At 39.3% G+C, this 27,737-nt stretch overlaps 1 protein-coding gene and 2 pseudogenes across 5 annotated transcripts in view; all 3 read right to left on the bottom strand.

The window, feature by feature from the left end:
- LOC111816023 overlaps positions 1–229 on the bottom strand; it is a 714-nt pseudogene extending 485 nt beyond the window's left edge.
- The window catches only part of Als2 (ALS2, alsin Rho guanine nucleotide exchange factor), a 98,461-nt gene that overhangs the window by 11,863 nt on the left and 58,861 nt on the right, over positions 1–27,737 (bottom strand). For 4 of the 5 annotated variants that reach the window (XM_004628593.3, XM_023712318.1, XM_023712315.1 and 1 more), the window contains 12 exons: positions 26,491–26,622; positions 25,988–26,116; positions 24,859–24,929; positions 24,423–24,489; positions 23,892–24,094; positions 23,728–23,793; positions 22,791–22,889; positions 21,681–21,845; positions 20,172–20,283; positions 19,920–19,997; positions 4,043–4,176; positions 2,832–2,999 (listed from right to left, as the gene is read on the bottom strand). In XM_004628593.3, coding sequence (XP_004628650.1) covers positions 2,832–2,999; positions 4,043–4,176; positions 19,920–19,997; positions 20,172–20,283; positions 21,681–21,845; positions 22,791–22,889; positions 23,728–23,793; positions 23,892–24,094; positions 24,423–24,489; positions 24,859–24,929; positions 25,988–26,116; positions 26,491–26,622 — 1,424 coding nt within the window. The remainder of the gene's footprint in view (positions 1–2,831; positions 3,000–4,042; positions 4,177–19,919; positions 19,998–20,171; positions 20,284–21,680; positions 21,846–22,790; positions 22,890–23,727; positions 23,794–23,891; positions 24,095–24,422; positions 24,490–24,858; positions 24,930–25,987; positions 26,117–26,490; positions 26,623–27,737) is intronic. The other variant, XM_023712317.1, reaches the window with a different exon arrangement.
- Positions 13,038–13,745, bottom strand: LOC101567573 (annotated as a pseudogene).

Here is a 27,737-nt window from a genome sequence, read left to right as displayed (position 1 = left end):
TTTTCTCTGTGCTTTTCTAGTTCTTTCTTCCAATTCTCATTCATTTTTTCTTCAAATTTAGCCAAAGCCTTGGAGCTTTTTTTTTTTCCTTTTCCAGTTGCTTTTTCACTTCTTCCTAGGTAGGCCTGGGCCGATTCAGATAATCCTGGATTGCTGTCCCTGAAGACTAGATTGGGTCTTTTGGTCTGGCCATTGCTACTGGATTCATGTAGGCCACCCAACTGTCTCGCTTCCCTGTGGTGCCAGACAGAGCACACAGTAAGACTGTGAAAGCCAGACAGGCACATGAGCCAGTCTCTGGACTTCAATTTCTACATAACTACCTCGTGCTTATACACTTGGAATCTGATGACTTGCACAAAGAATTTTAGGAAACTAGACCCTTTACTCTTTCAGAACATATACTTGTATTCTGAGTAAATGGATAGGTGCTGAATCTTTAATTCCTGAGTATTATAAAATGACTGATATTTGTACATGAAAATTGGCAAAAAACTAATTTTAAAATCAAGTGCATATAGTTGCACATACAGATCAGAATACGCTCTTTGATATTTTAACAATAAAGGAATAGCTAAAAAAACGACCTAGAGCTAGACTTAAAATAGTTAATTGTTGGGCCAGAGAGATAACTCAGTAGAATAAGCACTTGCCCGGCAAGCGCATGGTCCTGAGTTCACTCCTGGGTATCTCCAGCTTTTTAGAAAATTTTGTGTTGAGACAGTGTATTAAGATGCCCAAGCTCTCCTCAAATTTGTGATTCTCTTGCTTTAGCCTTCAGAGTGTACCACTACACCTGTACTGATACTTTCAGTTTAGTATTTGTTTCAAAGATGTCTGTGGTTGTTCATTTGATCATTTTTATAACAGCTGCTTTAAAGTTTTTCTCAGGTAACTCAAACATTGCATCACAGATGTCTGCTGATTGTCTCCCCAACTCGGGATTTTCATGGTTATTCTGGTTCTCTATATTCTGCGGCAAGTACTTACACGCATCGAGAGTAAGCACACAATTTACTTCAGAAGGATCTGCTTTAAGGTTGGCCCTCAGGTGGAGCTTGGGAACTAAGTCTGCTCCACATCCCTTATGTTGAGGTGAAATGGTAATGGATTCTGCTCTCTGTGGACTGTACCAACCATGTAATTTATGGTGAACACAGCTCTCCTTTTGGGATTAGTGAGCAATTCTGCTGGTTGCTAGGCGTAGGGTGCCAACATGACAGGATCTTAGAAAAAGCCGTGGGTCCTGCACTGCCAGTGTTTCTCTGCTGGGAAGTATGTGCTGTGATCCTCACAGGAAGGACAGTGAAGGATGCTAACATGGGTGTCTCCTTCCTTTGGTCTGGGTGTGTACCTCTAATTTGCTGTTCTGATCTTATTCATCAGCATGTCTCTCTATATATGTTTAAAAAAATTGTTTTAGTACATCTATATTTCGAGTCTTCTGGGTTCTAGCAAATCACTGAATGTAAAGATTTCAGAAACCCTTAAAGGGGCCGGCGAGACAGCTGAAAGTTTTGCTCCAGTCTTTTGCGGGCTGTGGTTCCACTATCAATTCAAAGCCTTTGCAGTTGCATGTGAGTCTGCAGTGGGCATGAGCTGAGCGGCCACCCTGGGCCCGAGTATAAGTCTATCTACTCATGTGGCTTTTTTTTTTTTTTTTTTTAATTTTATTTGTGTGTGCGTGTGTGTGTGTATGTGTGTGGACAGCTCAGCCCACCAGGGGGCGGGGCTGGCTGGCATGTGGTGCTGGGGGATTGAACCATGGTCCCTGTGCTTTGCTAAGCTTGTTCTAAGTAGGTGCGTTAGACCACTGAGCCATCTCACCAGCCCTCATGTGGCTCTTAATACCTTTGGTTTACTACTAAGACCAAGTCTGCATATGTGTCAGTGTGTGGTGAGCCTAGAACTTCATAAAGAACTTCATGGGGGTTCCAGAGCTCCCTTTCCCTCATTTCCTAGGTATTTTCGGTTGTCAGAGCTTCTCTTTCAGGTTACTCAGCCAGACACTACCCACTTTTGTGAATGTGGCACATTCAGGGCTAAAAGGTGGGAAGATAAGAGTGAAATCATCAATCAAGATGCTGCCTAGCTGGGGGCCCAGCCCTAGCTCAGTTCTTTTAACTACTAAGAAACAACAATATGCAGTGTATTAATTATTATAACTGTCCTACTAACCCATTTTGAAACTGTCTCATTGCTATTTGTTTCTCAATAAAATAAAAAAAAAAAAAAGATGCTGCCTAGCTATTGGACTCAAGGCCCAGCAAGAGTAGACAACACTCTACTGCTTTAGAGTTGTGGCTTCCGCAAGTCCCATCCCTGGCTGCTTCCCCACTCCCATCACCACCTCTGCTGTAGAAGAACCTGGACCCAAGTGCACAAGGGAATGGAAAGGACAGCATGGTGCTGCCTCCACCATGACCTTTAGCAGCCCTGTCTCACTCCTTGAGCTGGAACCAGAAAGGTTTCTTCCAGATCTCTCTCTGTACTACTGTGCGTACTTGCAGGTCCCAGTTTCCACTGACTGCAGACTGAAGAAGGAGAGACACTGGCAGCTCAGCACTGGACTCAGGTGTGCTTGCTCACTCCACTGGTACCCTCTAGCGGTGGAAAACAGCTGTCCATGCATTCTGTCCAGGATTAATAGTTAAGTCCAACAAAAGATAAAGGAAGTGTGCTTTAACCCATCTTACCCAGAAACAGAAGTACACGATTGACTTTTAAAGTGTTATATTTTAAAATAAAATGTAGTAAGTCCTGGCCACTTGCTGGTCTTAGGCTTCATTTTTCTACTATGCTTAGCCCCATGTTGGCCAGCTACCACCCACCTGTCTTTGTGCTGACGCCGGCTGGCAGTCAGGGCCACAGCAATGTTGTCCCAGGCTCTCCAGACATCGCCCTGGCCTGGGCTCTCACAGCCCAGCTGGCGCCAACACTCATCAAACACTGCTTTCCACTTCTCATCAGCTGCCACTGCCAGGTTTCCTAGCTTCCTGCTAAAAGAGCCACAGTAGCCTTTAAAAATCAGGTCTGTGCAAAACTGCTCCAAACAATGCAAACGTTCTGATCCCCAGCTGAGAATACTTCTGTGTCCCAAGCCGCCTAAACTAATTTTAATAGTTTTATTTTTAAAACACTGAATGAAAAGTTGAAGGGGAAGGGCTTTGGTTAGACACTTTAGTATCTAGTGTCTATTAGATACTAAAGGATTTGTATGGCTAAGCACAGAGCAGAGTCCGAAGTGACTCCTCTGTCTCTTCTACTCTTCCATTTTCACAGAACTGATTTTGCTAAAATGGCTCCTGCTAACAAGGGGGAAATGCTCTTTGAGCCAACTGGGACCCCTATACTATTAATAGTGGGACTCCTGTCACATCTGTAACTTTTATTTTAAATATCTATCATTGGGGTTAATTTAAACAAAGACCATTGACTTAGTTCTGAAAACCTGTGTCAGTTGATAATTCAGGGCTTACACATTGTTTATAAAAAGGATAACTTGGCTGGGTATGGTGGTGCATGCCTGTAATCCCAGTACTTGGGAGACTGGGGCAGGAGGATTGTTCTAAGTCTGAGGCCAGCCTGGGCTACACAGTTAATTCAAGGCCAGCCTGAACCACATAGCAAGACTCTGTCTCAAACCCCCTGCGCTTAAAAAGAGGAATTTTTTTGTGTGTGGTAACGGGGATGGAACTCAGGATCTTGACCTTGCCAGGCAGGTGCTTATGCTGCTCAGTTATCTCTCCAGCCCCAAAAGGGAAATATTAAAAAAAAAAAAAAAAAAAGAACAACTTGATTTTGCATCCAGGTGTGGTAGTACAAACCTATAATCCCAGCACCGAGGAGGCTGAGGCAGGAGGATCACTGGGAGTTCAAGGCCAATCTGAACTACACTTTGAGAGTCTATCCCAAGGGAGAAAAAACCAGAAACCAAAACCAAAATACCTTACTTTTGCTATTAAAATATTAATCAGCTCTGATCAAAGCAAGACAATCCAAAACATTCAATAACTAATCCAAATCAACACTAGTTACTCACAGAATTTTGGGTTTCTCTTTATCACTTTCATACAGACTGGGTTTGAAATAAGTTCCAGTGATTTTTATCCCAGATCCCCATTCTCCACTAAAATATCCTTCAATATAATCTCCATTTAGCATTGTCAGTGTACCCTATGTAAAATTACAGAAAAACTGGTTAAAGGAAATATTTTCAATTACAACAATTAAGAGGAAAAAGAGCATGAATTGGTTAACATTTTTTTCTTTTAATTTGCTCTTTACCAGATTTCAGTCCTTTGATAACAAACCCCCCCACAAAAAAAGTGTGTATCTGTGTATCTTCAGAGTATATGAAAATAATCCATGGGTAAAAGAAAATCCACAGGAAAAATGGAAAATCTTTTAATTGTATGAAACAAACATATAGCATACTAATATGGGATAGTGTTAAGGCATTCCTTAGGAAATTTAGAGCAGTTGACATTTATCTCTAAAAATAAGATCTCAAATCAATACTATGAAATTTCACAGAACAAAACTAGAATGGGAACAAAGCAAGAGGAAGAAAGGTAATAATGAAGATTAATACAGAAATTAGTGAAATAGAAAACAAAAAAGAGAAAAAAATCAATTAAACCAAAAGATACATAAAACCAACATTTAATTAGACTGATCAAAAAGAGAACCAATAATGAAATGGGATATTACTATCCTTAGAAATTAAAAAGGTTCGATGTTGCTGTGGTTTCAATGTGTGTCCACTCTAAAATTTGGGGTGGGATTAATAGGTGGGGCCTTTGGAGGAAGGATTAAGTCACAGAGTTCCACCCTATGAGTGGATGCCTAGCTTACAAACATGGTGGGGGCACCCGCATACCACCTTTTGTTCTTTGTCCTTCCACCCTGTTTGTCCCTCCCACCATGGAAGGACACAGCAAAAAGGCCCTCAGACACCAAACAATAGTGCCTTGGATGTGAATTTCCAAGTTCCCTGAACGGTGAAAGTATATTTTCTACCTGTGGTATTTTGTTAGAGCCTCAAAAATTGACTGAAACAGAAGGGAAAACTAAGAGAATAATTTTATGACTTACTTTTTAGATAACTTAAATAGAAAAGAAAATATTTCTAGGAGGAAATATGACTAAAACTCAGGTAAAGGGAAATCTGAATAAACCTATAAAAGTAATGAAAAAGTAAAAAATAAAAGTCTTTTATAAAGTGATGCTCAAGGAGATGTCCTTCAGGGCCAGCTGGAGGAACAGAAACTCAGAAAAGGGGAAACAAAGCCAGATAAGGAGAGTTGATCTAAAAGAAAAACCTGAGTGGGCCACCTCTGAACTATAGCACTCCTTACATCCCAGGTCCAGCAAACTTGGCATCTGAAAGTGGATCCAACACCCTGAGGGGATGAACCAGGGCTGCAGCAGCAGGACCCACAGGTTTCCAACCCAATCCCCAGGCCTAACCCTACTAGCATTACAACAGATTTCTCAACACAAACCTTAAAGGCCAGAAGAAGTTGGAGTGAAGATTTTCAGGTCCTAAAAGAAAACACCTTTCAGATTAATATATCCTTCAAAACTGTCTTCCTAAACTAAAGATGAAATAAGGACATTCCGTGACAAAAAACACCTTATGAAATTTATGACCAAATTAGCACTACAAAAAGAACTCAAAAGAAATCCTACATAGACAATGATGCTAACAGCATCAAAGAGCCTAAAGGAACAAATACACCAACCAAAGTTAGCTGTTAAGAAAGAGAAAAAGAACAAGTAGCAGAAAAAAACGTAATTACTAAATGAATGCCATTTAATAATAACCATGAATGTGAATGTTAACCCTCTAATCAAAGACACAGATTAGATCGAAAAACAAGATCCAATTGTATGTTCCATAGAAGAGATATACCTCATCAATAAAAAAAACACATAGACTGGGAATAAAATGATGGAAACAACACTCCATGCAACAGGAGCCCCAAAGTAAGGAAAAATAGTCATCCTATCTTCAGACAAATAGACCCCAAACCAGAACTCATCAGAAGAGACAAAGAAAGTCACAACACACTGATAAAGGCAACATTCAACAGGAAGAGACAACTGTAAATATATTATGCACTAAATGCCAGCACACCCAACTTCAAAACACAAATAACCCTGGATAACCAAGACCAAAGAAACACCAACAAGATCGTATTTGGGGACTTTAATATCCCACTATCACAAATAGGTCAACTAGAAAAACAAAACAAAAAAACAAAACTAAGAAAGAAATATCAGAGATAAACCACACATTCAAACAAATAGACTTAACAGATATCTACAGAGTATTCCACCCAACACCAGAATATATTTTTCTCAGCAACACACTACTTTCTACAAAAGAGATCACATCTTAGGCCATAAAGCATGTTTATGTAAATAAAAAAGAGTTTAAAAAATAATTATATATATAATCAGATTACAGAGCAGTGAAACTAGAAATCAATGGCAAAAAAAAATCAGAGAAATTATGCAAATACATGAGGTTAAAAAAATACACACCTGAATAATCAATTGGTTGTGGAAGAAATCAAGAAAGAAATTAAAGTTCCTAGGATCAAATGACACTCCCAGTACAACATACTATAGAACCTCTAGACATACTACCAGGGTGGCACATGCCTGCTATTCCAGCTCTTGGGAGGCTGAGGCAGGAGGATCACTGCTGAGTTCTAGGCCAGCCAGGGCTACAAAGTGAATTCCAGGCTAACTTGAACTACATAATGAGGTCCTGTCTTGAAAAACAAAAACAAAACAACAAGAGAAAAGAACACAGAGCCATAAGAAAGAGGCCCTAAGATGGAAGGACTGCATACACCTGTGAATGTCCATTTCAAAACCCCAGTAATCTCAAATAATGTAACAGTGTACCTCAAGGTTCTAGAACAAAAAGAGCAATCCAAATAAAAAAAACTGGTACAGGAAAGGAGATGATAAATATCTGAGAAGAGATTAATGAAACTGAGACTATAAAAAATACAAAGAATCAATGAATCAGAGTCAGTTCTCTGAATGGATGAAAAAAATAGATGAGCCCGTATCCAAATATAATGAAGAAAAAACTCAAATCAATGCAATTAGAAATGAAAAATATGATGTCAAAATGAAAGCCATCAAGATCTAGAGAACAGGGGCTAGTGAGATGGCTCAGTGGTCTAAAGCACCTACTTAGAACAAGCTTAGCAAAGCACAGGGACTGTGGTTCAATCCCCAGCACCACATGCCAGCCAGCCCCGCCCCCTGGTGGGCTGAGCTGGCCACACACACACACACACACACACACACAAATAAATAAATAAAATAAAATCTAGAGAACAGTAATTACTTTGAAGATAAATTATATTTCAGTAAGTTGGAGAACTAAAAAAAGGTATAGATTGTCAGACAAATATTATTAAAAGTAAACCAAGAAGATATAAAAACCTATGTACATAGCCCAATAACAGGCAATAAAATGAGTGATAAAAGTCCTAACAACTTACCAAAGAGGTAATCTGCAAAAAAATCTTAACATTGGGGCCGGAGAGATGGCTTAGTGGAATAAGTGCTTCCTTGGCAAGCACAAGGGTCTGAGTTCAACCCCCGGTTCCACCAAAAAAACAAAACAAAACACCATCAACTGGGGAATGGATAAAAAAAAAAAGAGATGGTATTTTTATTAAATGGAGTACTACTCCATTATAAAGAAAGATAAACTCGAAGTTTTTATAGGTAAATGGAAGCAACTAGAGTGACTCATAAGCAATTCATAAGTGAAATAAATCATACTTGCATGCATAATCATTATATTGTCTCTTGAGTGTAAGAACTTGAAAGAGTAAATAAAATTTGAAAGGTATAATATGTTTTTTTATTTTTATTTTTATTTTTTTAGCTAGTTCAGGCTGCCTTAAGGGTGGGTCTGGTGTGGCTTGTGGAGCTGAGGATCGAACTGTGGTCCTATGCGCCCGACTGCATTTGCTCAAGCAGTGTTTTTAACAACTAAGCTATTTGGCAAGCCTCCCTGATAGGTATAATAGATATTGTGAAAGTGAAAAAAAAAAAAACTGCTCAAAAGGAAATAATAACTAGGATAAAGGAAAGGACAATAAAAAGAAAGGAAGAGAAAAAAATATATGTGTGTGTACACACACACACACACACACACACACACACACACATAATAGCTAAGATAGTTGTTCTATTAATTTTTTTTTTGGTGGAACTAGGGATTGAACTCAGACCCTTGTGCTTGCCAGGGAAGCACTTATTCCACTGAGCCATCTCCCCGGCCCCTGTTCTATTAATTTCTATTGGTTTATTGAAAGGAACAGTTAATGCTTAATATTTTTTGACCAATTTTACATGCTTATAGCTAGTAATCTGAACAACTACTTTGAAGACAACAATATGTAATATAACAAACCATTGTCGAATTCTTATCATCTTGTTTTTTGAAATTCTGTATTATTTCTAATGTTTTTAAAATTCTTTTTTATTCTCCTTAAAATAAAAAAGTGAAACATTAAAAAAAAAATCTTAACTAAGAAAAACTGAGTACCTGATTGAGTAACTGCACTGCTAAATTTTACCTTATAAGAACTTTAGGAAAGAATTTATATCAATATTACTCAAACTCTTCCATAAATTTGAAAGGGAAGGAAAATAGCTCAGTGGTCTAAGTACCTGCCTGGCAAGCGCAAGGACCTGGGTTCAACCCTAAGTAATGCATGCTGTGCCTGCCATGAAACCCTGAGTGCACCATGCCGGCCACCAAAACCGGGCATGGTGGCGCATGTCTGTAATCCCAGCGCTGGGGAGGCTGAGACAGGAGGACCACTATGAGTCCAAGCTGAGTAGCTAGACCCCATACCAATAGAAGATTTTGAAAAATTAAAAACCAAAAACCAGTGGCACAAGCACCTGTCTGGCAAGTGCAAGGCCCCAAGTATGATTTCCAGAGCTAAAAATAAATAAATAAATAAAAAGAAAACTATGCTCCAATTTTTGAAATAAACACACATGCTAAAAGATACATCCTCAAAAATATACTTGCTAACAGGATATAATGAATCACTAAAAAGATCATACGTTATGGCTGATTTAGTTTCATCCTAGGGATGCAAAAATGGTTCAACACAGACAAATCAATAAATGTAGTACATCACAAGAACTTCATAATGTTGAAATTAAATAACATCCTCCTGAACAATCAATAGGTCACTGATGAAATCAAAGAAAAAATTAGACAGTTTCTACAATTAAATGATAATGCCAACACAACATACCAGAACTTATGGGACACAATAAAATCAGACCTATGTGAGACATTTATAGTGGTATATGTGTCAGAAAAAGAGAAAGCCCAAATAAGTGACCTAATTTTTTTTTTTTTTTTTTTGCGACCTAATGTTGAACCTCGAGCTTCCAGAAAGAGCAAGTCATGATCCCAAAGCTCATGGGAGAGGAAAAATAATAAAAACTAGAGCACAAATTAATGCAATGGAGACCAAGAAAACACTATAAAGAATCAATGAACTGAAGAGTTAGTTCTTTGAAAGGTTAAATAAAACTGAAAAGCTCTTAGCCAACCTTATCAAAAAGAGGGAAGACTCAAATCCATGCAATTAAGGATGAAAACGGTGAAATCACAACAGATAATGCAGAAATTAAGAATCATCAATATTTACTTCAAGAGCCTGTATTCTAGTAAAATAGAAAACAGAAGAAACAGATTCCTAGATACATATGAATTACCAAAGCAGAATCAAGAAGATATAAAAATTCTTAATAAACCAATATAAAAATGGAAGATATAATTAAAAATCTACCAACAGGGGCTGGGGAGATAGCTTGGCAGTCTAAGTGCCTGCCTGGCAAGAGCAAGGACCTGGGTTTGATCCCTACAGTCCTGGAACCCCAGGCCCATTGCGAGAGTCATTGAAACTGGGCATGGTAGTGCACGCCTGTAATTCGAGTGCTCGGCAGGCTGAGACAGGAGGATCGATATGAGTCTGAGCTGTACCAAATAAATAAATAAACAAACAAACAAACTTTTTTTTTTTTTTTTTTGCAAAACTGGGGATTGAACTCAGGCCCTGAGCTTGCCAGGCAAGCACTTATTCTACTGAGCTATCTCCCCAGCCCCCAAAACAAACATTTTTAAAAATTAAAAGAAAAAAAATCTACCAACAAAGAAAAGCCCAGGCTCAGATGGAAGTTACTGTTGAACTCTACAAGAAATTTAGAGAAGACTTACTGCCCCACTTCTCAAACTCCATAATGAAACGGAAAAGGAAGCAATACTTTCAAATTCATTCCCAGAATCAAGGAGTACTCTGATACCAAAACCAGAGAAAGACCCAACTGAAAAAAGATGACTGTAGTTCAATCTCCCCAATGAACACAGATGCGAAAATCCTCAGTAAGACACTGGCAAACAGAATACAGCAAATAATCAAGAATATTACACACCAGGACCAAGTAAGATTCATTCCAGGGATAAATGCAAATCAATAAACGTAATACACATTTATAGAGCCAAGGGAAAAAACCATATGATCATCTCACTAGATGCAGAAAAAATGTTTGACAAGGTCCCACTAATGATTTTAAAATAAAACATCAATGGTAAAAACCCTACAGAAAATTGGAATAGATGGTTTCTGTTTTATTTATTTTCCATTTGTTGTTGGGACAAAATATCTGACTCCCAAAATTAAGGAAGCAAAGGCTTATTCAACTTATAGTTAGTGGCAGTTTTAGTTTATGTTTAGCTGGCTCTAAGGCGGAGTAGCATAAGGCGGAGGGCAGCCATTACAGGCAGTGGGAAACAACAAAGAGCAAAGTGCGAGGCAGCAGCTGTAGCAGAAGCAGGCTACCCTGGGGTTGGGAGCAGGACCTATACGATGTCTATGCCTTCCTCTTATACAGGATGAGGATGTTTATAAAGTAAGAATGAACAAACCCTGGTTTTTTGTTGAGTCACTTAATTAAACTTTAAAACTTCACAACTTAACGAAATGTATCAACCAGTATAATCTACCCATGTCAACTTCACAACCAGGCATTTTTAAAAACCAGTTTTTAAGTATATAGACATGTTTATTTTTATTTTTTAAAAATTTTTTTTTTATTTTTCAACAAATAATACACTGCATATATTCTTCTTAGTGGTTAATTGCTGTACAAGATGCGGACTTTATTTTTATTTTTTTAAGTATTTATTTTTTAATCTTCAGCACACAGCCCAGTGTCTATAGACATGTTTATTAACATATATAACTGGAACACTGTAATACAGGTTTAACTATCATTGAGAATCACTATTAAGTCTATCACCATTATATTATTTTAGAATCATAACATTTTGTCCCTGCCTACCCCGAAAGACTTACGTATATCTCTTATGTAAAAGGCATTTTAGTCTATCTCTTAAGAGCTGTTAATCTTTTTTTGGTGTGTGTGTGGCCCTCTCAGCCCACCCCTGGGGTGGGGCTAGTGTGGCATGTAGTGCCAGGGATCGAACCATGGTCCCTGTGCACTGGCCTAAGCCGGTGCGTTAGACTGCTGAACTATCTTGTTGGCCCAGGAGTTGTTAAAGTCTTTTAACAGTTTCAACACTGCTGAAAAGTCTGTCTCAAGTCTCTTTTAAGAACTAAGGCAAACTCTTAGCTGTGAGCCCCTGTATAAATAAAAAGTTAAACACTTTTAATATTTAAAGACACAAGATAAGCATTATTATTTTCAAAGGTATATATACAACAGGATATAAACCATTGGTACCAAAACAAGTCTAAAATCTAGCAGAGCAAACATTAAGTCTTGTAGTTTTATGTGGAACATCTGAGGCAATCTGTAATGAGTTGTGAGCTCTAAAAGCTTTATATGGCTCTCTATCTCCACGGCACTTTTGTTGGTAGCTTTTATGGCTTTTTGCGGGGGACTGGCTCTTTTTTGTAGCTTTTTTAAAACAATCTATGTTTTTGGCTTTTTAAAACTTTTGGGGTTTTTACTGAATAGGCTTTTTACTCACAGCTTTATATATTGTCTTCTCAGAGCACACTGGTTTCCCGGGCCTTTTGAACCTCAGGACTCTTTCACTTTGTAAATGCCTAAAACCATTGTCATGTGGATGATGTTAAGTTCTGTTGCCAGATGAAGCAGTACCAGGCTTTTTTTTTTTTTTTTTTCTTTTGGCTGTAGGGGTTGAATTTCTGGATTGCTGAGCACTCTGACCCTGATTCTGAGGAACAATTTTTTTTATGCTGCCACCATTTTTTTTTTACTATTACACAATTAAGCTGTTTTATTAATTCAAAAGCACTTTACAAGAAAAGATAAGTATGGCTTCCAATAGGAATGTTATACCTCGACTTGGTATCAAGCTATATTTTTGAGTTTGCAATGAAAAACAGGCTTCCAAGTTAAATAATTTGTAACCAAAATTTTAATCCCAGAGTCTCACAAAACATATTACAAATGACAGCATGAAAAAAAGTCTTGCACAGTAACGCAAAAGTTCAGCTCTACAATGTACCCTTAACCTGGCAGGACACCGATTCTCTGATGTCTCAGGTTTCCAAATAAAAGATCCAAACAGCTATGTACTTGTAGGCAGCATCACAGAAGGAACGTCTGTGACCCAGCAGATGTGAACTCTTGAAATTCACCTGATTCCATATCAGCCAGGAAACCTCTGCCCAGGATAAAGACTGGTTCCATTTTTAAAACCACGCTCACCTAGTTTCGCGTGTGGCCTTTCTCTGTACCTGGTTGCACACCTATACACTATTATCTCAACTATGAAACAGGTCTTGTTCAATTTTTGCCAGTTTTGTTTCTGGAACATTAGAACATCACACTTTAACTAGGCAGAGCTTAGAGGTTTATTTTCAGTCTGTGTAAGACTAAAGTTCAAGGCAAATTTAATTTTGCTTAAGGGAATACTGTAAAGTAACAATTCTTGGTATTACATGCCTTGTGTGATCCATCTCAAACCAGAGAGAATTACATTGTTGTATCACTGTTCCAAGACACAAAGGTGAACAGCTAAAACATCTTAAAAACGTATCAAGCTTATGAAGTCTCAAACAAAACTTGGATATTCTGTACATACTCCCGTCGGTGAAGTTAATTCCTATACACCACTTCTCCTGCAAACTGATCTTCTATTTCCTTTCATTTGACCTAGATCGGCTGTGAGACCTAGAGAAGGATCGGGACGGCTTGTGTTTTCTCTCCCTAGACAGTGATCTCTCTCTTCTCCTATCTCTACAAAGAGACCTGCTCTGGCTGCGAGAGAAACTTCTCCTTCGTGGAGATCTGTGGAGAGGTGGAGGACTCCTCCTGCGATAATCATCTCGAGGGCGCCAACCCCAAGAAGGAGGAGGGCCACGATTTCAACTTCTCTTTTCACCATTGGATAGTTCCACTCTGACACGGCAGCCACATAATGTTCATAATGTTCCATCTAGCTCTCGGACAGCATCCGCTGCATCTTAGGGATCCTCAAATTCAATGAAAGCAAAGCCAGGAGGGTTTCTAACAACCCACACACTCCGAAGTGGTCCATAATAGCCGAAAGCCCGTTCCAGCTTTGTCTTATTGCCAAGATTCCCTGCGTAAACCTTACAGTCCAATGGGCAGGAATCACGATGCATCTCGAGATCCGGGGTTAGAAATGTGGAGGTTCAAAACCACACGTGCCCAGTGGATCTTCTTGCTCCCCTAAAACTCCAACTCAGCCCCTCTACACACACACACACCTGGCATCCACGAAATGGCCGCTGCCACCATTTTGGAACCTGGTATGGTAGCCAACTCCAGTTTTGAACATGGAATGCTGAAGCTTTTATTGTTTTTTAGAGCAAAGTCCCTCATCCTTGCAGTTTTGAGGCTGCAAAGGGCAGAGACCTGTGGCCTCCTGTGATGCCCTCAGGACATCTTTTTTAGTCTCTCATTTTTTGACCAATGGAGATCTCAGCTCCATTTTTGTAGTTGACAGCCTTTCTGGTTCTTTTTGGCCAAACTTACAGCATTTTCAATCATCTTTCTAGGTTTTTTGGTCTTGATTTTTAACATAAATCTGACTAAAAGCCCCCAACAATATCCAGGACACTGCCTCAACATTTGACTACATTGAAATTTTGTCAAATTAACCAGTCTACCACGCTTAATCTCAGTCTCAGGCAGTGTCTGGATATGAGCAAAATGTCGACAAACTCTCTGCCAAGCCATAACACACATCATATGTGTGGAGTCCAACAACCAACTTAATCTTTTTTTTTTCAGCAGAAACCTCTCTAGCCTGGTCTTTATAGGCAGGATTTTAATCAGCATTTTGGTCTTCTGAGCTCTGACCAGAATCTCTCATGTAGAACAGCCAAAGGTGTTCTAGCTCTTTGCTTGTAGGCAACATCTTTAAACCTTTCTTTAAATTTTTTTTTATAAGCCATTTTTAAAGGCTCTTGAACAACATGGTCAGATATAGTCACAGAAATAACCCCACTCCTGATAGCAAATTTTATTTTAGTTTTTTTATTTCCTTTTTTTTTTTTTTTTTTTTGGTGGAACCGGGGATTGAACTCAGGCCCTTGCACTTGCCAGGCAAGCACTTATTCTACTGAGCTATCTCCCCAGCCTCTTTAGGTTCCTTTAAACTTGTTTTTGGGACAAAATATCTGACACCCAAAATTAAGGAAGGAAAGCTTTATTTAGCTTATAGCTAGTGGAAGTTTTAGCTTATATTTACCTGGCTCTAAGGCAGAGTAGCACAAGGCAGAGGGCAGCCATTACTGGTGGTGGAAAACAACAAAGAGCAAAGGGAAAAGCAGCAGCTGTAGCTTTTAGCAGGCCTTTCTCTATATATATTATAAGCAGGCCACCCTGGGATGGGGAGGTAGAATTCACACAATGTCTATGCCCTCCTCTTGCAATGGATAAAGATGTTTACAAGAACCCGGGCTTTCTGCTTATTCAGTTAATTAAACTTTCAAAGTTCTCAAGTTGACACAATGTACCAAGCAGTGCAGTATGCATGACAAACATCATACTAATATCAAAACAAAAACAAAAACCCTGCAAGCTTTTGTTCTACAAACAGGAATAAGATAAGGATGTCTACTGTCTCTATTCTTACTCAATACAGTTCTGGAAATTTCAGCCAGGGCAGTTAGACAAGAGAAAAAAATTAAAGGAATAAGGATAGGAAAGGAAGGAGTTAAATTATTATTTGATTACATGATACCTTACATAGAAGACCCCAAAAATTACACCAAATTCAGTAGTGTAGTTGGATACTGCAACAGTCAAAAATCAATAGTATTCCTGTAGATGAATAACTCACTGAGAAAGAAATCAGGGAAACAACATGTTTCACAATAGCACCCTCTAAAATGAAATACCTAGGAATGAACCTAATAATCAAGACACCTACAGTGAAAATTATAGTACTCTAAAAAGAAGATCAAAGAAGATATCTGAAGATAGAAACATATCCCTCATTCTTATGTAGGAAGAACCAATGTAATAAAAATAGTCATGGTCTCAAAATTGCTATACAGATTTAATGCAATCCTGATAAAAATACCAATAGCATATCTCACAGAATTAGAGAAAACAATCTTAATCTTCACTTGAAACCAGAAGCAAGACAGGGGGGCATCACATTCCCTGAGTTGAAATTATACTATGATTAAAAAAAAAAGGGGGGGGGGCTGGTGAGATGGCTCAGTGGTCTAAAGCACCTACTTAGAACAAGCTTAGCAAAGCACAGGGACCGCAGTTCAATTCCCCAGCACCACATGCCAGCCAGCCCCGCCCCCTGGTGGGCTGAGCTGGCCACACACACACACACACACACACACACAATTAAAAAAAAGCAAAAAGACCCAGCATGGTATGAACTAAGAAAACAGACTTGAGAATCTTTGGAATAGATCATAAAATGCAGAAACAATTTCAAACATACTCATTAACTGTATCTTTGCCAAAGGAACCAAGCACCTTTACTGGAAGAAAGCCTTTTTAATACATCGTACTGGAAAAACTGGCTTTCCACATGTCAAAGAATAAAAATAGACCTATATTTTTTGCTATGCACTAAACTAAAATTGAAATAGATCAAAGATCTAAACATTAAAACAGAAAACAATAAATCTGCAGGAAGAGAGAACAGGTAGAACCCTTGAAGACATAGATGTAGGCAAAAACTTTAGGAACACACCTCAACTGCATATGAAATATTACGAAGAATCAACAACTGGGACCTCAGCTTATTAAGCACAGTGTTACAGTTTGTGTCTAGATGTTCTCCCAAAGCCTCATGCAGTCATGGACATGCTTCTAGAGTTTGTGGTTGATTTGTGGTCTATTGCTGGTATTGTGGACATGACTGCTACACTTGCCCTGCAGCAAGCAGCCTGCATATAAGGGAAAGAGGCTGGCTCTTTCTTCCCACCTCCCCTTTTGTTCTTGTTTTTGCTGTCTTCCACTGCCATGAACTGTTGCCCTCTGCCATGTGCCACTCTGCCTTGGAGCCAACTGAGTAACTGTGAGTTAACATAGTTAATTCTGAGCATTAGGTATTTTGTCTCAGCAACAAGAGAAAGCTAACCATGACACACAGCAAAAGAAATCACCAAAAGAGTGAAGAGACAATCCAAGAGTGTAAGAAAGTTTTTCCAGACAGTCCTCAAATGACTTACATTTAGAATATACAAAAACAAACAAACAAAAATATCAGACCCTCCCTAATTTAAAGACCTAATTAAAAAACGGGCATCTGAAATGAATAGACTTTTTTTTTTTTTTTGGGGGGGGCAGAATCGCGCATTGAATTCAGGCCCTTGCACTTGCCCTGGCCTGAGCCATCTCCCAGGTGACATTTCTTAATGAAAAATGGCAAATAAATATATAAAAAAAGAGTTCAACACTGCTGGTCATTTGAAAGACATAAATTAAGACAATAATGAGATTCTATTTCACTCCAGAAAGACATAGTTGCTGGGGCTGTGCGGAAAAAGGAATCCTTTTTCACTACTGTTGGGAATGTAGACTTGTGTAACCACTATGGAAATCAGTGTGGATATTTCCTCAAAAGACTAAAACCAAAGGCTCCATTTGACTCAGCTATTCTCCTGTTTGATATCTTCTGAAAAGAGTCAAAAGCACTGTACCCCAGTGATATAAGATGCGCTGATGTTTATCATTATTTTTCAATCTTCCATTTATTTCTTTATTTGGTACAGGGTCTTGCTACACAGCTCAGACTCAATAGTGATCCTCCTCAGCCTCCCCAGTGCTGGGATTACAGGCATATAGCACCAGGCCCGGTTTTGGTGGTCAGAACAGTGTCTCTGAGGTTTTGGGGCTGGCATGGCACGTGGTACCAGGGACTGAACCCGGGTCCTTGTGCTTGCCAAGCAGGTGGCTAGACTGCCAGCCCTGCACTGATGTTTTCAGTGACACAGTTTGTATAGCTAAATAGTGGAAACAGCCCAAATGGTCATTATCTGGTGAATGGATAAAGAAGATGTGGGTTTTTTTATACAGTGGAGTACTACTTTGTCATAAAGAAGAATAAGCTTAAGATATTTCTACCTAAATGAATGCTCCTTGAAACCATACTCTTAAGGAAAATAAATCAGACATATATGTTTAAATATTACATTGTTTCTCTGGTGTAAGAAATCAAAGTGTACATAAGGACCAAAATGTATAACAGATATTGGAAAATGAGAAGAAATTTTTCAAATGAGAAGAGCAACAGAGAGGTGGGAATGGGAAATAAATGAAGGGACAGGAAAACAAAAAGACAATAGAAAGAAAAAATTGGAAATAGCCTTAGTAAATAAGGAGGGGAAGAAGGATTCAAGCAGGGGAGGGGAATGGGAAAAAAAATATCAAAATATATCATGTACAGATATAAATTTACTATGCTAAATGTGATCATTATATATCTAAAATGTACCAATAAAAAAACAAAAAGATAAGCTAGGTTTGGTGGCCCTTGCTTGTAATCTGAGAAGCTGAAGTAGGAGGACTGTTATGAGTTCAAGGCAGCCTGAACTACAAAGTGAGCTCAAGGCCAGCCTAAACTGGATAGCAAGACCCTGTCTCAAAAATTAAAAAATAAAAATAAAACGACATTGAGATACCATCTTACTCCAGAAAGAAAGGCTATCATCAAGGATTCAAAACAACAGAAAATGCTGGTAAAGATTCGGGGAAAAAGAAACTCTCTATATTGATGGTAGGAATATAAGCTAGTACAACAACTTTGGAAATCAGTCAGATGATTCCTCAAAATATTAAAAACAGAAATTCCCTTTGACCCAGCTATAACTCCCCTTGGTATCTTCCAGCAAGAGCTAACTACATAACATTACAGTGACATGGATATCCATGTTTATGCAACCTATAATTGCTAAATCTTGGAGTGTTAATGCCAATAAACAATGAATGGACTGGGGCCAGGGAGATGGCTCATTAGAATAAGCGCTTGCCTGGCAAGCACAAGAGCCTGAGTTGGTTCCACCAAACAAACAAACAAAAAACAAACAAACAAAAAAACAATGAATGGACTAAAGAAATGGTAGTAATTATACACAATGGACTATTACTCAGCCACAAAGGATAAATTAGAGTCATTTGTAGGTAAATGGATGTATCTTCAGTCCATAATACTAAATAAGTCAGTTACAAAAGGTCAACTATCTGATAGCTTCCTTGTGTGACCCTAAACAGAAATAATTTAGAGAGCACAGTGAAACTACTTATTTTATTTGGCCAATATTATTCTGATATCTGGAACTGAGAGCAGGTGGGACATAGTTCAGAGGGAGAGTAGCACTTCCTAGCACGCACAAGGCCCTAGGTTTGACCTTAGCTCCCCTCCATACACACACACACACACACACACACACACACGCATGCGCATGCACACACCGTGCAAAAAATATCCTGAGGGGGAAAACATTATGTAGACTATTATCTTTCATAAACATAGATGAGAAAAATCCTGAACTATTAGCACTAAATCCAGTAAAGCTAGGTATAACAACATGCAATACAATCCCAGCCCTTAGGAGACTGTGGCAAGAAAATAATTTGAACAACAGAGACTGAGACCAGGCTGAGCACTTATTAGAAAAAAGAAAATCCATGGGGCTGGTGAGATGGCTCAGAGGTCTAAAGCACCTACTTAAAACAAGCTTAGCAAAAAAGCACAGGGACCGCGGTTCAATCCCCCAGCACCACATGTCAGCCAGCCCCGCCCCCTGGTGGGCTGAGCGGGCCACACACACACACACACACACACACACACATAAATAAAATTAAAAAAAAAAAAGAAAAAAGAAAATCCAGCAGTCTATAAAAAGCATTATATACTGTGACTACATATAACTTATCACAGAAACAGAAGGTTGGTTTACTATCAGAAAAGCAACAGACATAATATACAATACAGTAAAACAAAGAATAAAACTATATCTCAATAGGTGTAGAAGAAAGCTCTGACAAAATGCTGTTCTCAGTAAATATACATGTACTAATAAAAAAAAAAGGGGGAAAAGATGAAAACAGAACTTTTATCTAGGCATGGTGGTGCATGCTTATAATCCCAGCACTCAGAAGGCTGAAACAGGAGGATTACTGTGAGTTCGAGGTCAGCCTGGGCTACTAGTGACAACCTGTCATTAAAAAAAAAAAAAGGTTGGTAGTGGGAAGGAAACCAAGAGTTGGAAGGGGCAGAGGGATTTAAAAAAGAGAGAAAAAAGAATTAAAATGTGTTGTGTACATGTACCAACTTCCCACGATAAAGTAATCATTACATACTCTAAATGTGCGCTATACATATTGGAGTGAGAAGAAACAAAGTTTCCAACCTTTCCATTCAGAGTCCAGTCATCAGAAAACTCTCCCTCGTAGAGCGTATCATCTTCAGAAAGTAAAAGCCCATTGCCCTGTGTGGAGACAACAAACAAAAACCACAATACACGAAACACAGAGCTTCGAAGCCCCCCATCAGAGGTGGGAAAACAGGACTCAGAAGGCAGCACATTAACAGGATGGCTTAGAAAGTTGGGGCAGAGGGACTGTAAACCTCCACAGTAACTCCACACGAATACTTCACTCACCGTCATCTTATTAAGGTGGAAGTTGCCTTCATAGTATAGTCCAAACTGGGTGACAACCACACCATTCCCGTGACATGCATCATCTTGCCACATGCCCATATACTTTTCTCCTCTGCACAGAAATAAAAGGAAAAGAAAACCAGTGACAGCAAGGCTAAAGTATTGGTTCCATTTTTCTAGTTAAAGTGGTCAAATCTGTCTCCTCCAGCATGACAGCAAAGATATTTTACAGTTATGTCTTCTTAGCATCAATACTATGGTTTGTCATGCACTGGAAGGCGGAAGAGGAGAACTGCAAATTCAAACCAACCGAGCCTGGGTTTTTCACCAAAGGTTCAACTGTCACCTACTCAAACTCAGGAAAATCTTACTAGTTAAAAAGATAAGTCAGGGTTGGCGAGATAGCTCAGTGGACTAAGCGCCTGCTTTGGCAAACGAAGGGATAGGGGTTTGATCCCCCATTCCACATGTTGTGCCAGCCCTGCCCTGAGGCATGCTGAGCCAGGATTGAGTCTGGGCGTGGTGGTGCACACCTGTAATCCCAGGGCTGGGGAGGCTGAAAACAGGAGGATCACTATGAGTACAAGCTGCATAGTAAGATTCTGTACCAAATACATAAAAAAAAAAAGAATAAGCCTAGTGTGGTGGTGCATGCTTGTAATCCAAGCCCTTGGGAGGCTGAGGCAGGAGGATCACTGCAAGTTTGACACTAGTCTGAACTACATAGCAGACTCTCAAAAGAATAAAATAAGTATAAACTGCTTGTCAAATAATCATACAGTTTAGTAATAACAGTAATTCTTTAAAATCACATTTAGGATGCTGCAGTGCTTTGTAAGGTGGGTGGGGAGAGGAGAGAGAAGGCTAAAGCACGCAGGTCCAGTCCAGCATGGAGGCAAAGGAACTAACAGTGCTGGCAACAAATATCAGCCCTAATAGGAAGATTTAAGCAAAAGGTATTTAGATCCATCCTATGTATAATCCCAAAGTGAATATTTGCGGGTTTACTCACCCCTTCTCTTTTATTTCCACTTTCTACTGACTACATTAAAGATTTTTCTTTGTATGACAGGAAATTAGTAGCTTCTCTGAGACAGTAAAGCCTTTGCACATATAAAGCTTTAGGGGAAACAGTACTGATATGGATTGTGAATTACTCTTTGTAATGAGCAACTTGCTATTTAGTCCACAAGAAAATGGGGGTAAAAGATGCCCAAAATAGTTTCCTCATGGAAAGTTTTCCTTTATTTATTTCTTGGTTTGTGGGGATGGAACCCAGGGCCATGTGTACACTGCACAGGCACTTGGCCATAGAGTCACATTCCAGACCTTTTAATCTTGAGACAGTCTCTCTAAACTGCCAGCCTTGATTGCTCAGATCTCCTGCTTCAGCCTCCAGAGTAGCTGGGCTTGCACGCACAGGCCGCCAAATGTTGAAAGCATCACTACTTCTGAAGAGGAAGTTTTCCTCTCACATTATGTACCGAGGTCAGAAGCAGAATACCGTACCTAGTGATATCATCAAAGACACCATATCCTGCTTTCTTATCCACTGCCCACTGGCCGATGAACATGCTGGGAGAAGAAGAAGTCAGTTTCCCACTTCGGAGGAGCCCGTGACCATGGCGCATATTATCTTGGAAACAGCCTTCAAATACTTCACCAGAGGCATAGCTGTGGTTGGAGTGAATGGATAAGGCAACCTGTTCACTGAGTTCTGATGCTCTTCTTTATAGAGTCTAGAAATCCAAAACTGTACTCAGCCTCACTAGTAGCTGTATTATTGCTTATGTGATTATTTTACATCAACAAAAAATTTTGCTTTTTGAATAAATTAACCTAAGAAGTTAAAGACATCATAGGTGGTATTTTGTACTGACATGGGAAAAACTATCATTAGTACCTTATAAGGAAATATAAGGAAATGAATAATGAATTATCAAGGAGAGGGAAAAATGAAGTTTTGTTCATAGTAAAGTAATAAAATTCCCTGGGCAAGTGGTACATGCCTGTAATCCCAGCACTCGGGAGGCTGAGGCACGAGGACTGCAGCAAGTTTGAGACCAGTTAGGTCTATATTGGGAGTACAAGGTAAAATTGGACTATGTAGTGAGACCTTGTCAAAAAAAAAAAGAAGGTAATTAAATTCAATGACAAGACATGGGGAAAATTATGATTTATGTGATATATTCAATTTAAATCAGAACCAAATTTAGTAACTTAATATTGTCATCTTGTGATAGATGAGGGATTATACTTGTTTCTGTTGCTGTTTGGTTGGTTTTTTGAGATAGGGTATCTTTATGTAGCTCAGGTTGACCTCGAACTCATGTCAATCTTCCTGCCTCAGCCTCCTGAGTGCTGGGATTATAGCTGTGCACCTTTGGACTGGCTGGGTGAGGGGTTGTTCTTTGAAAGATGTTATATAGATCTTTTTTTTTTTTTTGGCGGAACCGGTGATTGAACTCAGGCCCTTGCGCTTGCCAGGGAAGCGCTTATTCCACTGAGCCATCTCCCCGGCCCTGTTATACAGATCTTCACTCATTAAAAATAATAAAATTTACTCTCTAGAAGTTCTTTGAAAAAGCAACACCAATCCAACCTTTCCTATGTCACTACCTATAGACTCCTTGACCACACATTTTTCCTTCTTTCCAGTGGCCCACATAATGGTCTTCTTTGTTCAGAGCCTTATTTGGAATTCTGTATTCTCCATACCTGCCAAGGAAAATAAAATACATCAGAAAACAGATTTATCATACATTCACCTATTGTGTGCATCTACCAGTGAGTCTTCCAATGAAGAAGTCAGAGAAAAGATTCGCCTATAGGAGGACAGAGATAAATGGGGTCTTGGTTTAAGCTGTACTTATTTTCTGAATTGTACAAGTTTTAGAAGAATGCCTTGTACACTGAGAAGTTACTGCTCTATCCAAGGCAAATGAAGGGCAGACGAGCTGTGTTCTAGACCTACTTCTGTCACTAGCCACATCCCCTGGTAAGTCCAGATGCCCAGCTTCCTCATCTGGATAACAGGTTGGATGGAATGGATTATCTCAAAGCTAATTTTATTCTAAAACTCCATTAACAAGAGATCAAAAGACACCACAGAAGTTTATATTATCACACACAAACCACCTACACAATTTTCATCTTTTTTACATAGCAAAACATTTTACTTTTTTAACATCACACAAAATCCTTCAGTCATAAATTCATCACATAAATCCACTTATAATGTTAGAAAGTATGACAAGCCTATGCAAAAGTAATGCTATTAGAGTATCACCAGGTAAATATATCACTTGGAATATTTCTTTTCTGAAAGACAGCACTGCAATACAAAACAGTTTTAAACTATCAAAACTGGAATTGTTGTGTCCTTTGTGGAAAGAGAGACATACTATCAACAGTGTGACCACAGACCCTCAGTCTTCAAAATGGAAAATGGAGAGAAGCACATCTAAAACAGAACAAAAAGCTACTGCTTGCTTTCAAAGCAACTCTGAACATAAAATAACTTATAATTGGACTTTGATAAAAGCAATTTTCTTACCCATCTTCCAAGCCATTCCTAAACATGCCAGAATATACCCTTCCATCAGGCCACTTCAGCACCCCTCTGGAAGGCATAAACAAAAATAATGCATGTCAACTACTGTTTCCTGGAATCAATATTTTCTCTGTCTCATCTCAGAGATATGTCTTAAATACTGTCACCTGCCATGAGGCTTTCCTGACAACCAGCGCCCCTCGTAAGTGGCATCCTTCAGGCGGGGGTCCTTGTAGAAAGTGTACTTGGCACTGCGGGAGACAGGTGGCTCTTGCCTCGGCATGCTGCCGCCACTTCCATAAGGTGGGAGGTCAGCTGTTCCTCTTAGAGCCTGATCCACAGCCTGGCTTAGAGCCCGCAGCCACTTGGTCTATGACCAGAAAGTAAAGGCTGGTAAACATAAAGTAGTAACTCATCAGATACTGCTCTGAATCCTACCATGCTCCTTGGTGTGAACAATTTTTCTGTCTTCAAATACTTTCCTTATTGAATAACACTAACCATTTCTGAAATTTACTGCCAAGTCTTTAAAATCAAGTTACTTAAAAACAAACAAACTGCGGTTCTGCTTTAATGAAAATTTACCCAATGTTTCTGTGGATCATTGGTCAAGCAGGAACAGAATTTTTTCTTCTTTACTACAGTAAAGGAAGAAACAGGCAGGCCAAAGACTGAAAGAAAACCCTATATGTACTAACCTTTTCCTGGGGTGTTGATGAAAGAAGAGTGAATTGTTCTTCAGGTGTAGTTATCTTCAAGCCATTCCTAAAATGTTCACAAGGATAAACACCAGACAGTACGACAACCTGTTGGTATAGTATCAATCCTCATATATGAAAACCAGCCTATTTATTTCAAGGGGAGCAAAAGTCAAAAAAATGCAAATACTCATGCTCCAAACATGGGTCTCTGAGTGGGGAAAGGATACCTGGTCACTTTGTGAGCCATGAAGATGCCACCCTAGCATCTATCATGATTTCCCACAATAATCCAAACAGTCTATTTCATTATTACTTGGCCGCGTCACTGTCTCATGTGCTGTGCAAAGCAGGAGGCAGCCCCCAAACACTGGAACAGGGAAGGAAGGACATTGGGAATGGGGTGGGGGCTGGCTCGAGGAGGAGCCACACTCACACACTGCTGGCCTCTTCAGAGAGCGGCTCCACCCAGAGCGTGGCCAGTGGGAAGACATGGTGTGTGGAGAACTGTTAACAGAACAAGGAGGCCGGTATGCAAAAGCCCATGCAGCCCTGGGTCTCTGCCTACACGCTTGTCATACTACTGGCCCACGCCAGCCTCAGAGCTCCTCCTGAATAATTTCTCTGAGATGGCTAAATCCAGTTTCTGACAAATACACTGTCTCTGCCATATAGTCCCATGACATAGCTGAGCCAGGGACCCCTTCTTGCTGACACTCATTCTTGAGCTGGAAAACAAAAAAGGTCTCTGCTGGGGGTGTAGCTCAGTGGTAGAGCACTTGCTTACTACACAGGCGTCCCTGCAGTCTATATCTGGCACCAGAAAAGCAAAGTCCTCTAAAATTGAGCTTACACTATAGAAAAACACTCTTTTGCTTAATACTTGCAGAGAAATCGTAACAGTTTTAAACACAAACTGATAGTATATAGTCATGCATCACATAATGACATTCTGGTCGATGATGAATCACACACATAATAGAGGTCCAATAATAAAATTACAACAGAGCTGAAAATGTGACACCATAGCTATCATAGTGCAATATATTTCCTGTGCTTGTACTGATATTGTAAACAAACCTGTTTACATATATAAATACTTAAAAATTCCTCTACAATAACTTAGTATACTCAGCACAGTAATCTGCTGTACAAGCTTACAGCCAAGAAGCACAGATTCTGCTACAGTGTAGACATATATGTAGGTTTGTGTAAGCATACTTCATGTTCACATGACAAAATTACCTAATAATGCATTACTTTTTTTTTGAGAAAGGGTTTCATATGTACTTTGCACTGGCTTTGAACTCACTTTTTAACCTAGGCCAGCATTAACCCAGCGACCCTCCACCTAAGCCCCCTAAGTGCTGCAATCACAGCTGTGCGCCACCATGCCCAGCTAGTTTCTTATCATCCCCACCCTTAAGCAACTCACAGACATAGTGATTTTAGCAGTATACCTTCCAGTGCCTCTTCTAAGGTCAGTGACTACAGTTAGTAATCACAGCTGTCTGCCTTTCGACACCTCTTTCAAGGTCAGGAATGCAGCCAAGAGTTCAACCTACCTGAGCGTGGACCAGGGCATCGTTAAAGAGAATGAACCAGTTCACAGAAAATCTGCCTGCATGCTGCAGAGAGAGAGCTCGGTTACTACTCTCACACAGCAGTCGGCGCTCTGGCTTCCTCAGGGAATCCTAGAAATAAAAACAAATACTACAATGAACAATCAGAATGTTAACATGCAAAAAGAAAGTAAAACAGGCAAAAATAAAGACCAACAGGTCACAGCTTAGTGTGGCATTAAACCTGTTTAGATGGGGTCCAAACACTTCAGAGAATTACAGCCCAAAAGAAGATAGGAACAAACTAAAGATGACAAGTCTTCAGAGGATTCCTAAAAGAAGGCATGTATTGATATTTAGAGTTCTCATTCTTACTGTCCTTAGCCATTTTAGGAAAGAGGTCATTAAAACATGACTATTATACAAGAGGGAGGAACAAAAACAGCAATGAGTTTTCACAGAAATGCAGCTGTTGCTGGGTAATGAATGACAGTGGTGAGGCTTACCGTCATTTTTCCAGGAAAGGTCTTCCAGAAGCCCAGTGTGTATTCTGCCTCTTTCTTTTTCCTGCCGAGATGGAGAGCAAGAGACTCGTAACAAGAGCTGGATTCCTGCAGTTTCTGATATTCTGGAGATGTCTAGGGGCCAATTAAGGGGAAAAGAATATAAAAAAATTATCCACAATCCAGAGACTCCGTGTGATTTAGGTATGTACTGTTTACTTAAAGGATAAAATCTGAGCCTGAGAACAAAAGTAATTTATTAAAAGGAGCTGGGAAGGAAGAAGACTGATTTCATAAAAATTCGGTGACATACAGGGCATGTGAAATGTGGACATAACTCAGGGAGAGACAGAGACAAATACTGGCAGTCATCAGCAGGAAGAATAGCACAGAACCCAGGACAGGGAGGTCACAAAAGTGTTTCAGAGTCCCTTTCTTTGCTATGTATGAGGTATATGTCATATTAGAAAATAAGATGAAGAAAATTTTAAAAATCCTTATTAATTCTTTTCAAGCATGATTTTAAATGACTACATTTCTCAAAGCAAGAGTCTTAATGAGCTGGGTGTGGTGGCACACATCTGTAATCCCAGCACTAGGAAAGCTGAGGCAGGAGTAGGGCCGTGAGTTCAAGGTTGGCCCTGAATTACACAGTTCAAAAAAGAAAAAGTACGATGGAAGAATGACTTCTTGTAGTCATGAAATATAGCCCACAACTCTTATAGTCATTTATACTCATTTTTTCCAATTATTTAAGAAATATTTAATGAAATTAAGTGCCAGCAAAGCACAGAGGAGAGAATAACAAGCTCTTAAGATGAAAGAGAAAGAGGTTTGATGGACTTGATTTTTGAGAGGAAATGAATTTGGATCCAAGCCTTGAAAAGTTCCACAAGGATGGGGTTAGAAAGGAATTATAATATCCAAGGCAGCTACATACAGGTATTCCAAACCAGTGCAGGGAACACAGGGACAAGACAGCATGAGAAACAAAAGGGTATCATCACACAGGACCTTGATGTCATTTTGTTTATTCCACAGAATTAGGCTCATCAACCTGGAAATTGTACATCATACCCAACGCACCATTCTAAATAGACCCAGTAGAGTTCTTTTTTTTTATTAGTTGAGGCCATATGGAGATGAAACCTATATGTATTTGGTTATTTTCCAGTTCAAACCTGTTCAGCAAAAACTATTTTGATTGGGTTAAGATTGAAATCAGACCAAAGAAAAGAACTATGAGATCA

The sequence above is a fragment of the Octodon degus genome, unplaced genomic scaffold, assembly GCF_000260255.1.
Source record: "Octodon degus isolate 3935 unplaced genomic scaffold, OctDeg1.0 scaffold00025, whole genome shotgun sequence".
In the NCBI taxonomy this organism is placed as follows: Eukaryota; Metazoa; Chordata; class Mammalia; order Rodentia; family Octodontidae; genus Octodon; species Octodon degus.
The sequence above is the reverse complement of the archived record's forward strand: the minus strand, read 5'-3'. Positions and strand labels throughout refer to the sequence as shown.